Below are 13,491 nucleotides of genomic sequence, written 5' to 3' on the forward strand. Positions count from 1 at the left end.
GTCTTGGCCGAATTACGATTGTACAGAAAACATAGTGAGACAGAAGAAACCCATGCGTGCATTAAATCAATCCAAGAAGACCACCGGTCAGTGCATCTCCAAGAAAATCTAAGTATCAACTTCCATGCTGTCCCCAGTAGCAAGGTTATCATCACCGGACAGAGTTTCGATCGTGACATATTTCTTCATATCTTCCTTGCTGATGACTCTCTGGTCCAAATAAGCAGTGGTACCACGGGGGAAGCGATAGTTGCGCTCCTTCTGCGGGCGCTCGTTGGGCTTCATGTAGTTGCGGAGCAGCTGGGTGGGCTGGTCCTTCTCGATCACACACACGTCGACATTGCTACCAGAGCCCAGATCGTTGAAGATACCAGCCTTGATTGCCTCAGCACAGATGTCAATGGCGCCCTGGCGGTCCAGGTTTGGTTGCCAAGTCGATTCAAACACAGACATCGCAGCCAGCGATCCAGATCCCATCGTCACATACGGCAGCTTGTCTGTCGATCCGTGTGCGTGCACAGTGTACAGTCCCGTGCCGGTCGGGTCCACGCCTGCAACAACAAGGTACGCTCCGATGTGGCCCTGGTACCGGAATAGGTGCTGCTTGAGCATCGTCATACAGGTGATCACACGGGGGTCACGGCCCGTTGATAGCGAGTGCAGTTCGACGTTGGAGCTGATGAGTGCTGTGGTGAATTCGGTGTCGGCGGCGGTACCGGCTCCAGCACACCAGATCTTCGGCGCGATGTAGTGTAGCTTCTCGCAATTCTAGAGACAAAGAATGTTAGATACTTTCCAAAATGAAATGCACATGGTCTGATCGGTATCTCTTACCTTGTCCGCTACTATAGGACCGCTGGTAGCTCGGGTATCTGCTGCAATCTGCAATGGCGATTCGAGTCAGCTCCTGGGTCACAGCTCGTAGGAATCTCCTCGCATCGCTTGGGACCGTACCACAACACCCTTATCGTAGATACAGCCCACAATTGTTGTACCGGTACTTGTGGCCTTGGGAAGGGGAACACCCCTAGCGTGAAGCGCCGCATTGCGGTTGTAGTTTGTGAAGTCGAAGCCGGGCATCGTGACAACGCTGGTGTTCGCGACCAGCTAAACTAAGTATCAAGATAGAAAGCAGGTTTAGAAAGGAACAAGAGTGAAATTCGAATATTGGGGGAGATCGAGAAGGATGGATGGGCGAATGGGGTAGCAAGCTGGAGATGGAAGTGAAGAGGAAGTGAGCTGTTTGGAGTGACGAAGCTCCCGCAGCCTAAACTGGAGCCTGAATTATAAGGCATAAACAAGGTGTTTTTGCTGGACATTATTTTCTAATTCAATGCTTTTCTATTGTAGTCTTTCTTGACTTCTCTCTCTCCAACCTTTTGCGCATCGGTGATACCCGTTGCGTCCCTTTTTATTCTTGGCCTGTCTTCTCATCCCTGGGAAGCCGCGCAACCTCAAGATTTTCGCGCATACTCTCAACCTCTTCTCTCGGAGTCCTCAGTCACTCCATCGACGCTCGCTCTCTACACCTCCGAACTCACCTTCGCCTAATGCTCTCAGACATAGCTCTCCTCTAAGCGAAAGCACACGTTCTCCTTCTGGGACATTCAATTCCGAAAAGCTTAGAATGGCTTTCAACTTCGGAGCGTCCAACCCCGCTGGGGGAAGCGCCTCTGCGGAGCTTGGTTCAGAGCTTCCCGATGTCTTTACCGATGTATGTCCAACCCGCCACAGCTCTCACTCACCAATATCCCCTCTAACGTAGCTATAGGAAGTTGGTTTCAAAGGCGTATCCGGGGACGCAAACATCCGCTTCCTCCCAACAGCATGGCCCGACGACGCGCTCCCTGCTCCTACTTCCTCACTTCTGGCTGTCGCGCGCACCAAAGGCCTCATTGTTGGCGCTGGCCCAGATGCGCTGGTAATCAGCACCGCTGATGTCGTCAGAAAGTCCATCGAGGCACCGGCCGGAGAAGATATGGAGAAAACGAAGCCCTTCCAGCCCATTGCCACAATCCCTCTCCCTTCTCGTCCCACTCATGTGGCATTCACACCAGGCGACGACGGCCTGATTCTCGCCACGGAGAATGGCCCCACAATCTCGGTTTTCGATACAAACACCCTCACACAAGGAAATGCGCAGCCGGCGATTTCAATTCCTACAAATGGCGTGTCGCTACGAGCACTGACCCCAAACCCCGACCCTTCCTCGACACTAGTCGCGCTGGTCACCGTTAACGGCGAGCTTCTTATCGCCGATCTCAAGGCTGGGAGCTTAGTTCCTGGACCTAATGGCCCAGTCCTCAAGGATGGTGTCAGCTGTGCTTCATGGAGCAACAAAGGCAAGCAGCTTGTTGCTGGATTGGCCGATGGCACTGGGTACCAGATGACCCCAGATGGAACGAAGAAGGCTGAAGTCCCTCGGCCATCTGATTTGGAGGGAGATTGCCACAGTAAGTTTCAAATAACTCTCAGAACTAAATATGTGCTTCTACTTACGATTATACAGTTTCATCAATCGCATGGCTTGAGAACGATGTTTTCTTTGTCACATACACCCCAAATGCTGCAGAGGATGATATGGGGATGAACCCAGGTTCTTCATACTACATCATAACCCGTCGCAAGCAGGCACCGTTCCTCACTCAGAAACTGCCAGAAGTCTGCTCGACTATGGGCTTTATGCTGAAGCGTGGTCCCGCATTCCAATTCATCACTAGAATTAGAGAGTACAAGCCTCACTTGAGAGATGTCCTGATCATCGCATCAACTGCGTCGACTGATCTTGGACTCATCACGCGATCTGACCAACCTCTGGCCAACGATGAGCGAACCAAGTCTCATGTTGGCCAGTTCATGACCACAGAAGTCAGTGACGACACCAAACGTGCCAGTGTCCCGTTGAAGGACTCTGGAGATGAGACATCGGTAATTGGCCTGGCACAAAACCTCTCAGCCACGGAAAATGTCATCGCACCGCTTCCGGGTTCCGATATCTTGGAGAGCTCGACGCCACTTCCTGGGGTGCTTCTTTTGAATAATGATGGTATCCTTTCATCTTGGTGGTTCATTTACGCTGATTCCATTCGCCAAAACATCCCGTATTCGGGTTTGATTTCGTCCGGTCAGGCAACCCAAGCTCCCTCTCAGCCACAGGCTATAGCTCCAACCCCCGCCCCTGTCACTGTACAGAAACCTGCATTTGGCCAGTCAGGGTTTGGGAGTCCGTCGCCGTTTGGCCAGCCAGCTTTCGGAAAGCCGGCGGGAGCCCCTGCCTTTGGTAGCCCTTCAGCCATGGGAGCTTCGACTATGGGCGCCACTGCCTTTGGGAAGCAAAGTGCTCCGGCATTTGGAAGTCCGTCCCGGCTTGGTGGAAGCCCTGGCCCAGCCTTTGGAAAGCCATCGTCACCGGCCCCTGGTCCCGCGTTTGGGACCCCCTCTCAGCCTGGTGCATCATTCGGCACTCCCAGTACGCCTGGACAGCCACAGTTCGGCAAGCCTGGATTCGGCGCTATGGGATCTGGACTTGGACAGTCTGGCTCCCCGGCAAACCCATTCGGGGCTAAGGGTGCAGCACCTAGCGGTGGTGGCTTCAGCTCCTTCTCCGGTGGAGGTGGCTTCAGTGGCTTTGCAACTGCGAAGCCGGGCGAGTCACCATTCGGAGCGAAGCAAACAAGCGAGTCGCCATTTGCAGCAAAGCAGCCAAAGGAGTCGCCCTTCGCGGCAACACAACCAAAGGTGTCGCCATTCGGAAGCGCCTCTGCTGGTGAAAGTGCTTTCGCCAAGAGCTCTTCCTCGCCCTTTGGGGCCAAGCCTCAAGTCCCTACCTCGTTCCCGCCTCCGGCGTCCAGTGAAGTCAAGAATCCCTTTGGCGCCCCGCAAGGTAGCTTTGAACTCAAATCTACCTTCAAGGGCGATGGCTCAGCTGTCAATGATGGGCCAACACCAGATAAACCTTCTTCCGGAGCGTTCTCATTCGGTGGCTCCTTTGACGAAATGGTGTCAACGCCCCGCAAGGGAAGCTCGTCGCCGAGTGAATCAATGGACGACGACACTGAAGATATCGAGCCTGTGAATAAGGAGACTTTCTCAATTTTCGGCGGAGCAAGCAAACCTGCTTCACAGACTCCCACCTCAATGTTCAGCTCAAAGACGCAGACTACAAAGACAACTACTTCGGCCGAGAACACCAAGTCGCCATTCTCTATGTTTGGCACCACTGCTGACAAAACCCGCGTGACCAGCCCGTTGTCAGCGCTGTCTGATAAGACCGAGACACCTAAGAAGAATTGGTCTAACACATCAAGTATCGATGTGGAGGCGCCATTGCCACCAGATCCAACCACCCGGGCTAGCTACGCTGCTGGAGATACTTCTGCTTCTGATAATGTGTCGAAGTGCTCCGCTGAGGATGCCCCACTTCCCCCAGATTTCACCAAGACGAAGAAGTCTTTCCAACCTGAAGATGACGCCCCTCTACCGCCTGATTTCCTCTCCCTGAAAAAGTCTGCACCCGCGACGGACGACGCCCCCCTTCCTCCCGATTTCCTCACCCAGAAAAAGCCAGCTCTGAAGACGGACGACGCTCCCCTCCCTCCCGACTTCCTCACTCAGAAGAAGACTGCACCCAAGACGGACGACGCTCCCCTTCCTCCAGACTTCCTAACAAAGCCCAAAAAGTCCGAGACTGCGGTTGTCCCCGAAGAAGCACCTCTCCCGCCTGACTTTACCACAAAGCCAAAGACCAAACCTATCGAGGAGGCAGTTCCAATCCCGGATGAATCGGATGAATCTGGTATCTCTGATGGAGACTCCGAGGCCGCAGACGAGTCAAACTTTAGTGATAGCGGTGAAGAAATCACACACGACGAAGCATTCATTGCAAAATCCAAGCCATCAGCTCAGAGCTCGTTTGGTGCTGTTTCCGAGCAAAGCTCCACCGGAGGATTCTTCAGCAGCCCTGCTCGAAATGCGGATGACAAAGGCCGCCTTCCCCGGCAGCTATTTGGGGAGATCTCTAAACAGCCACTGCTTCCTCCCCCGGGCCCTATTGCCCAAGGTAATCGTGAGCCCTACCGGTCACCGAGTCCGATTCGGTTCGGAGGGAAAAAGAACGTGTTATTCTCTGAGAAACCACATACTCGTAAGGGGTCGACAGGCGCGTTGCACTCGCGTAAGGCATCTCTTACGCAAATTGCCCAGCGTGATGGCCACTTGAGAAAGGCTAGCGATGTTGCTCGCGAGGAGCAAGAGAAGCAAGCACGCGCACATGCAGCAGCTCAACTCCAGGAAGATGATGTTTTATCTTTGTCAGATGACGACGAGGATGATAGACTTCGTGATGAACTGGCTCAGCCCGTTGAGCCCGTTGATACCCTGGATCCATTCTTACCCCACCAAAACTACATGGGTGAGACTGCGAAGCCAGGTATTGCCGGCCAGGTCGAACGACTTTATCGTGACATCAACTCTATGGTAGATACTTTGGGCATAAATGCTAGGTCAATGGCCGGATTCCTTCTGCACCAACAACCCAAGCAACCCTCTGATATTGATGGGTGGGTGATGGTCCTCAATAGCGACCAGCCCGCTGACATTCTCGACACGAAGATGACCTTGAAGGACATTGAGAGATTCGAAGAGCTGATTGCTTCAATTGCGCATTCTTTGGACAACCAACGGGTTCAGGGAGTGGATGAAAAGCTCGATGCGTGCCGTGACCTACTCACGAAGCAGGTTGTCACCCTGCGAGGCCAGTTCGCAAGCATCCGGAAGACTCTTGATGCACACACCGACATCGGCGCTATCCTCGAAGCACCACTTTCCGCCGAGCAAGGTGCGCTCCAGCATGATCTACGCACCACATTCACGAATATCCAGGTCAAGATGACCGCCCTTGAACAGGCAGTCTCCCTCCTGCGTGCCAAAATCGCCGACATCCCGCAGGCAAATGGTACGGGCAGGAACCGACCAACCGTCGAGGCTGTTACTAAGACCATTGCTACAATGATGAGCATGGCCGAGGGAAAGAGCACAGACATCGATGTTCTCGAGGCACAGATGCGCAAGCTCGGCGTGGACATTGCTCCCACAGGACCCCCAAGCCGCGAAGCCTCCCCCTTCTCTACCCCTCGCAAGAACGTTGCTGGCCGTATTCCCATGACTCCTGGGTCACGAGGCTCGGTTGACGGTAGCGCCTACCACACCCCCGAGTCCGCTTCACGCGGTCTCAATTTCCGAGCCAGCATCAATGGCTCGGTGAGACAGAGCCGTCTCCGTAGCGTGGAGGGTGCTGGCGAGACTGCCCTCCCGCAAGAAGGCGCCGTCCAATACAAGGCCAAGAAGTTGCGTCGTCAGCACTTGAATGCCAACTTGAAGAAGGCCTTCGAGGACAAGCAGGCCAAGGTGCGCGGCGTCGATGACTGGTAGTTTACTTTTTTCTTATTTTGTTTCTTCTTTACTTCCATTTGGTTTTCTCTTAAAGATTCTGATCCGATATTTGGGGGAATTTGCTTTCAGCGTGGATTGGTATCTGGTGGATGGTCTTAATTGGGCCAGGGAGTCCTGGTATGCACATACGTGGAATTTCTTTTCAGCGCCACGGTGAGTGGCTAAATTAGCTATCAAATGCAAGCTCTATCTACATGCAGTTTTTTGAGGTCTAGTCAAGTCCTGTACTCGCTTGTGAAGTCTTTCCCATAGAAACTAAACCAGAATAGCCGGCCGCTCTTATGTTCTTTTCAGATGTCTTTTCATGTGTATATACATAAACCATATAGAGGACTTTTTCTATGTGTAAATAGGGACTAGATCATCTCAATATATTTAGACGCATCCCTAGCATGTAACAAAGAATAAGATTCGGCAATAAAATCCGGCCCATAAGTAACAAAGGCAAAGAATAGACTAGTTTCAAGGGATGTTGATCAAAGACTATCTATGAAAAGCCATTATAGTAATGAATAGAAAAACGTTTTTGTCCGAGCCTACATCGTAGAACATATATAAAAGGCCGATGCCCTCGACCTATACCAGCACCATTAACACCACCAGCATTCTAGATGATTTTCCAGCAAAGACCAGTCCCCTTAAACCTATTTAGTCTACCTTCTCTATCTGCTCTATCTACCAGCAAAAATGTCAAGAGGCGCGAGTGATATGTGTCCTTTCATGACGGGGTTCGAGCGTCTGGTAGACCCCCAAGATGATGCAACTCTTTGGGGTCACTATAAAAGTTCCCGAAGCAATGGAGCTTACGCATAGTGATGCACAGCTGATGGAGTTTGTTGTCCAGCAGGTTCACAGCCACAAGGTGAAAATTTCCACTTACGCACAGCATTACCAGAGATTTTTGTGTCTCTCGCTACCAGTCGTTGGAGTCCCTAGAGATGAGGAACACAATGATGCAGTTATGGTTCAGGCTAAGACTTTGGCGCTCTGGTAGCTTGGAAAAATGCAAGCACACAGGGTTCAGCTTGATCGGAATGTAATTTTTCGCTTAGTTTGACGAAGGAACAGTCATATCAAAGCGGCCATACAGGTAGGAATTGTCGTTCTACTGGTAGAAGCGAGTATTTAAGGAAAGCGAGGTATGAGGAGGTGTGCAGTCAATCGGGCTTTTTGGGGGTATCTGATAGATGAATAGAGTAGCTATGTTGGAAAAAGAAGAAAAAAAAAGAAAAAAAAGAAACGAAGACAACACCGAGGAAAAGACGCTAAGTCTCACAAGTAAGTCCCGGCTTCTGGGGTCCATATTGAGCGAATGCCACAGTCTGCAATTCAAGTGGCCCGCGCATTTGAAGTTGAACCGTTAACACAAGTCATAAAATGCCATTTGGTTGAATGGCAATCGAATCTCAAGCTTAACAAGACAACTATAGCAGACATTTAGCCAAGTTCGCGAAACGTTGAGGGATGTAGAGTGTGAAAGAAGCAGAAATGAGACATCATAATGAAGTTCATACTCTGCATCTTCTTACCCTAGATCATGTTGACACAATAAAATCGCAATCCGAATTCCACTTGGGCAGTATCTCCCCACTGCAGGCGCTCAGGTGCTTTCCAAGACGATGGTTCGGTCTCGCCGAGGAACCAGATTCACTCGGAAGACATACTCAGGCGAGGTGATGGCGATATTAGAACCGTTGGATTTGGGAGGTCACCAGTGTCCGCAACCAATGGTAAGAGATATGTATGATATGAGTCATAATTTCAGTTTCAGACAAGTCAATAAGCCACACGATCAGAAATGTGAGAGCTAAGCAGTGGCCCAGCGCGAGAAAAAACACAAGTTCCCCGAAGAGCAGCCATTTCATTAGGGCCAGTGTGAAGGTAGGGTACAAAACGTAGCTTGAAAGTATAGCAAATAAGAACAGTGGAAATTCTTTGTCACGGAATGGGGTGTATAACCAGGAAATTAGTCTGTATGACTGCATGATGCCAAAGAGGTGAGATATGAGAAGAGAGAAGAGAGAAGAGGAAAGAGGAAAGAGGAAAGAAAACATCAAGTACTTGGCCGTGACTCTACTGGGGAAGGGACTAACTGCACGAAAATGGAAGGGAAGGTGCCAGTGTCCATTTCCCAATTGGGAATTATCTAATTCACGAATGACATCATGTGCCTGTGACATCAGCCATCGGTATTTTGATACTCCAGCGCTATCTCTCCCATCCATACACTGCCATTGGGAACACCACCAACCCACCATGTCTCAAACCGTTAGTCAGGTCATCTTCTTCCGTGTCAAACCCTCCGTCAAGCCTGAAGACCCGGACAGCGAAGAAGGCCAGGCTCTACTGGGGATCTTCCGCACGACCCAACACCAAAGCGGTCATGAGAACTCAGCCTGGGGACGCACAGCCGAAGATAAAGACACCATCGTCTGGGTTGTAGGTGAGTTCAGAAACGCCCCGAAAGAAACCCCAAACTACGATATACCCACGATATATCCTACTCACACCCCTACAATCTTACAACATACAGGTCTAACCAAACCAACAGATTGGACCGATCCCCGAAGCACAATAAACATCCACCTCCTGGAGCCCTTCCTGGCCCCAGAAAATACCCAGCCGCCGTCAGCGCTCCACATCACGTTTAGCCCACCACTCTCCTGCACAGAAACCCTGACTAAAAACCCTGTGACTGAGCTATGCACGTTGTCATTCTCAAGCGATCTTGATGTGCTAGCAGTAAGGCAGATCAACGCGGACATGATTAACTTCCGTACTACACTGGTCGAGCAGCTGCCACAATCAGCGGGGCCACGGTCGTGGTCAATGGGACATGTTGACCGACCGAGTAAGCTACCACACAAGAAGAGTCCAAGCGGGCAAGCTTTCGCGCACCTCCTCGCTGTTGGCTGGGAAAGTATGGAGGCGCATCTCAAGGCCAAGGAGACGGAGAAGTTTATTCAGAGTATTGCACCTCTGAGGGAGAAGATGCTGGCTCCTATTCCTGGGTTGGAGATCAAACATGTCAGTTTTCAAAAGGTTGAAGGTTAGGGGTTCCAAGAGAGGAGGAATCAGAGCGGAAAGAAAGAAGGAGAGAAAGAAACGAAGAGCGAGGTGCCGTGGATTAGTGTTGGGCTTGGATGTAATTTGAGCTGTGTTGCGTGGATCATGGGATATGTCGGCAGTAATTAGAGCAGGTAGTGGAAAGGAAAAGGGCTACTTGATTCAAGGGATTATTGCGGGATTTGTTATTAGAAAGGCAGAAAAATCAAATCACACGCCTTGGAATAAGATACAACGAGAAAGTAAAAGGAAAAGAAAAGAAAAGAGGAACAACACCCTGAGAGAAATCGAAGGCAAAGAAAAAGAGACTTCATTAACCACCGTAGACTTTTGGGCATAACCCTGCAATAAGACTCTTGTAACACGCGTAGGTTGTGCTGCTAGACTAAATCCGGTGTTTTTCGCTCTCTGATGAATCTATTAGAACCTGGGCACAAGCGTCTGCTTCTTGGGAATGGGGGGACGAACCAAGTCGGGAATAGAGCATATACAGAGCCATCTGGTTGCACTCTGCGGTACCAGTGATAGTGACCAGGCGCTCGTTACTACTCTCCTGGGGCTCGTTGATCTTGATGACACTGCCGCTGAGGTGACGTATCTCGTTAATTTTGGCACCACCCTTGCCGATGATGGCGCCAACCATGTCGTTGGGAATGTAGATCTGCTGGGTCAGTGGCTGACCGGGCATGGCAGCGCCCACAGGGGCAGGGGCTGTTGGAGGTCCACGGCCAGGGGTCGGCTGCTGGGGACCGCCAACGAAGGGAGCGGGTTGGTGGGGGCCTGCGCCACCGTAAGCGGTCTGGGGAGCGGCAGGGAAGTGCATTGGGGTCTGGGGGACGGGAGCGGGAGCTGGCTGGCCGTGCAGGTAGGGAACACCGTATGCACCACCACCGGCACGGTTGGGGTGAGGGTGGTGACGCTTGAAAGTCTCGGGGTGGCCGTACTGGCCGCCGGCGGGCTGAGGAACGTATGGAACAACCTGCATACCACCAGGGACAGCACCGGCAGGACCGCCGCTGCGAGTGGCATATGCCGAAGCCGCGGGACCGCCGTAACGTTCAGACAGCTGCTCGACCAAGGTGACTGCGACATAGTAGGTAGCAATGTGAACGGCATCTGCAACACCGAGAATGACAAGGGATCGTTCCGTGGACAGGGGGAGGCAAGCATCCGAGGCGTTTAGGCGGGCGCCGGAAGCCTCCTGGATCTCACGAATGCGGCTGCCACCCTTGCCGATGATGGAACCAATTAGAATGTGAGGAATTAGCAAACGCAGAGGGTAGGTCTTGGACTGTGCAGTAGAAGCGGCCTCCAGGGGTTCGTTGTTAAGGGTACGGATGATTAAACCAAACGCCTGATAGTTGTCATTAGCAATCGAATATTCGTGACAAACCTATTAAATGGAGAGAAACCTACCTTGGCAGCAGCATCCTGGGGACCGCTGACGGTCAGGATACGCTCGACTGCACCTCGAGAATAATCACTGACAGTGCACTTGGCACCGGACAGACGACGAATCTGGGACACGTTCTCACCTCCCTTTCCAATCACGGTGGCTGCCTCCGGGCTGGAGATCACTGCGCGAATATGAACCCAGCTCGACTCGTCCTGGGGGGGTTGATCAGAGCCCGCTCGGTCAGCCTGGGAAGCAGTTGATTGGATGGGTTGGGTGTCGACAGGGAGACCCTTGCCATTGGGCGCATCAGGAACCACGGTATCACCCTGGGTATCCTTGGCACCTTCGACAGTAGGAACCTGGCTACTGGATACATCTGTTTCCGCCTCGGCATCGGCGTCGCTCTTGACTACTTTGTCCAGCGCCGGGCGCTTGGCCTCTGGCTGGTCGTTGGGGCCGGAAGGCGACGAAGGGTCCTCGAGAGGACGCTTGGTCGATTGAAGGTTGGATGGAGAAGCCGACATCTTGGATAGTCTGTGCTGCTGTTTTGTTTTCACTTACAAGTGAAATCGGAAGGTGTCAAGAATGAATTCTGCGTTCTTCTTTTTTATGATCGTTTTATGTACACCAGAATTTCCCACGGAAGGTGCTGGTGCTGGCGATCGGAAGGGGAGATTGGTGCTTTGGAGAAAATTGGAGAGGCTGTGAAGGAAAGGTGGTACTGAGGGAGTGCCGATGTAAGACGGGAGGAAGTGCAGTTTCAAGTGTGAGAGGGCTTTGCTGTCACAACCGGGGAAGCTTCACGGGGTCTGCCGAGATGCTCGAAAGGAATAAGGAAGCGGAAAGGGTGGATATGGGGTCCTTGGGTGAACGCGATGGGAAAAAGAAAATGAGGCAAGTAAGATATCAAGCGCCAGAAACCGTTGCCTGCTGTACCACACTGTAGCCTCCGATAACGTCTGAATCTGAGGTCAAGGGCGTGAGCGAAACTCGCAGTCGACGAGTTAATAGCTTTACTGACGAGAACGTTGCAAAATTTGGAAGAAAGGCGGGAATAAGGGAATTGATGAAGGCGATGAAATGAAATCCCGGTGAGTAAGGAGAAGAGGTGAGGTTGACGATGGGGAGTGAAGTCGAGGGTGAAGCTTGGTCACATGACGTCGACGCGAAGGTTGCATGGGCGTGATGCATCTCGTCTCGTGTCCAATATTTTGATCGCCTCTAAGTCTTCAATCAAACATTCTACAGCAAGTCTAGATGGCAATCGAGTTCTAAATTAAAAGTATTTTCGTTACTTCCAGAAGGAAATATTTGCATTTCGCGTCACTCCGCTAAAATAAGCATGGATATCACCGACCAAACCGTGCAGAAGATCCAGAAATTCGCAGAAAAACGCCAAGAAGCAGAGCAGGAGTTAGCAAAAGAACCTCTCACTGGAACTGCATTGCATGTCTACACGCGACGTTTAGATGCAACCTTGCAAGGGCTTCAAGAGCAAGTCAAACGCCAGCAGGATGAATTGAACAAGGCATGTGAGATTCTCATTATAGTAGAATACATCAACTGACACGAGTTATAGCTACGGGAGCTAAATTCACTTGACCTAGTAGAAACGGGCACCGATTCCTGGGCCCGCATTTCCCAAGCCCGACGGGCCAAGAAAGCATACGAGTCGCTTCTCAAGTCCGAAGATGAGCTCCCTGCAACAGATTCGGTGTTGCCATCACTTCTAGCCATAGAAGAAACCGCACGGCTTGTTCAAGAAAACAAGGTCTCTGTCACAATGGCCGCCGAACAGCTGTCTGTGGACCGCGAGCGCCTGCGAGTCGAAGAGGCCAATCTACGCGACTCTCAGTCAATCGCAAGCGGACTCCGAGAGCGGATTCAGAGAATCCGCAATGCGAACGCGAGAAAAGAAGAGCAGACTCCGTCACAGGTGGCACGCGAGCAGCTCACTCTGCAGAAAAAGCAAACTAAAGAACTGGACCGCACCTCCGCAAGCCTCAAGGTCTCGTTGGATAAGTTCGTCGATGAGACACTTGCTCCAATGCTTGCTGCTGAGGATCTGGGTGGCCCGACTGTGGGCGATGATTTCGAGGTGTCGGATGCTACGCTGAAGGCGGGTTATACGGCTCACGGTAAGCCCAAGAAGCAAAAAGAATCGACAGAAACGGAGGATAGATCACAGCAGCGGATTGATAAGTTTATGAAACGCAACGCGGACGAGACTCCCACAAACAAGAGGGAGGCAGCTGCGAAGGAGATGCATGGTCTTCTCGACGCTATGTTGGAGGCTGACTCCTACATCGATTTGGAGCGTGACTCGGCGTCTTCGAGGTTCCTCGTGAGAGCCAAGGTCGCGCAGTTTCACCCTCGAGATGCACGGCGGCTTCGATTGATTGATTTTGGTCGCTCACTGGGGAATTGAATGTGGGAGAGTTTCCACGATTGAGTGACAAAAATGGTATTAATTGATTCATGAATGTATATCTTTTTATATCATGGTCGTTTATAAACATGTCAAACACTATCTAACACCGCACCTATGGACTACCTCCGAATGACTCCCTACAAACCGT

At 51.6% G+C, this 13,491-nt stretch overlaps 5 protein-coding genes across 5 annotated transcripts; 3 read left to right on the forward strand and 2 right to left on the reverse strand.

The window, feature by feature from the left end:
• Window positions 1–108: 108 nt before the first annotated feature.
• On the reverse strand, window positions 109–1,080 carry pup1 (proteasome core particle subunit beta 2; the record flags this gene model as incomplete). The annotated part of the gene is made up of 3 exons (XM_056897951.1): window positions 109–768; window positions 835–882; window positions 955–1,080. The coding sequence occupies 3 exons, from the start codon at window positions 1,078–1,080 to the stop codon at window positions 109–111; spliced, it is 834 nt and encodes a 277-aa protein (XP_056753736.1).
• A 547-nt stretch (window positions 1,081–1,627) lies between these two features.
• N7537_006895 (FG-nucleoporin NUP159) lies at window positions 1,628–6,429 on the forward strand (the record flags this gene model as incomplete). The annotated part of the gene is made up of 3 exons (XM_056897952.1): window positions 1,628–1,714; window positions 1,772–2,453; window positions 2,510–6,429. The coding sequence occupies 3 exons, from the start codon at window positions 1,628–1,630 to the stop codon at window positions 6,427–6,429; spliced, it is 4,689 nt and encodes a 1,562-aa protein (XP_056753737.1).
• A 2,277-nt stretch (window positions 6,430–8,706) lies between these two features.
• On the forward strand, window positions 8,707–9,504 carry N7537_006896 (uncharacterized protein; the record flags this gene model as incomplete). The annotated part of the gene is made up of 2 exons (XM_056897953.1): window positions 8,707–8,893; window positions 9,002–9,504. 2 exons carry the CDS (start codon window positions 8,707–8,709, stop codon window positions 9,502–9,504), a joined length of 690 nt encoding a protein of 229 aa, XP_056753738.1.
• A 397-nt stretch (window positions 9,505–9,901) lies between these two features.
• N7537_006897 (telomere maintenance protein PBP2) lies at window positions 9,902–11,436 on the reverse strand (the record flags this gene model as incomplete). The annotated part of the gene is made up of 2 exons (XM_056897954.1): window positions 9,902–10,870; window positions 10,933–11,436. 2 exons carry the CDS (start codon window positions 11,434–11,436, stop codon window positions 9,902–9,904), a joined length of 1,473 nt encoding a protein of 490 aa, XP_056753739.1.
• Window positions 11,437–12,254: 818 nt separating this feature from the next.
• N7537_006898 (uncharacterized protein) lies at window positions 12,255–13,340 on the forward strand (the record flags this gene model as incomplete). The annotated part of the gene is made up of 2 exons (XM_056897955.1): window positions 12,255–12,440; window positions 12,492–13,340. The coding sequence occupies 2 exons, from the start codon at window positions 12,255–12,257 to the stop codon at window positions 13,338–13,340; spliced, it is 1,035 nt and encodes a 344-aa protein (XP_056753740.1).
• Between the last annotated feature and the right edge of the window lie 151 nt (window positions 13,341–13,491).

This window comes from Penicillium hordei (genome assembly GCF_028827395.1).
Source record: "Penicillium hordei strain IBT 12815 chromosome Unknown utg000003l_segment0_segment0, whole genome shotgun sequence".
Classification (NCBI taxonomy): Eukaryota; Fungi; Ascomycota; class Eurotiomycetes; order Eurotiales; family Aspergillaceae; genus Penicillium; species Penicillium hordei.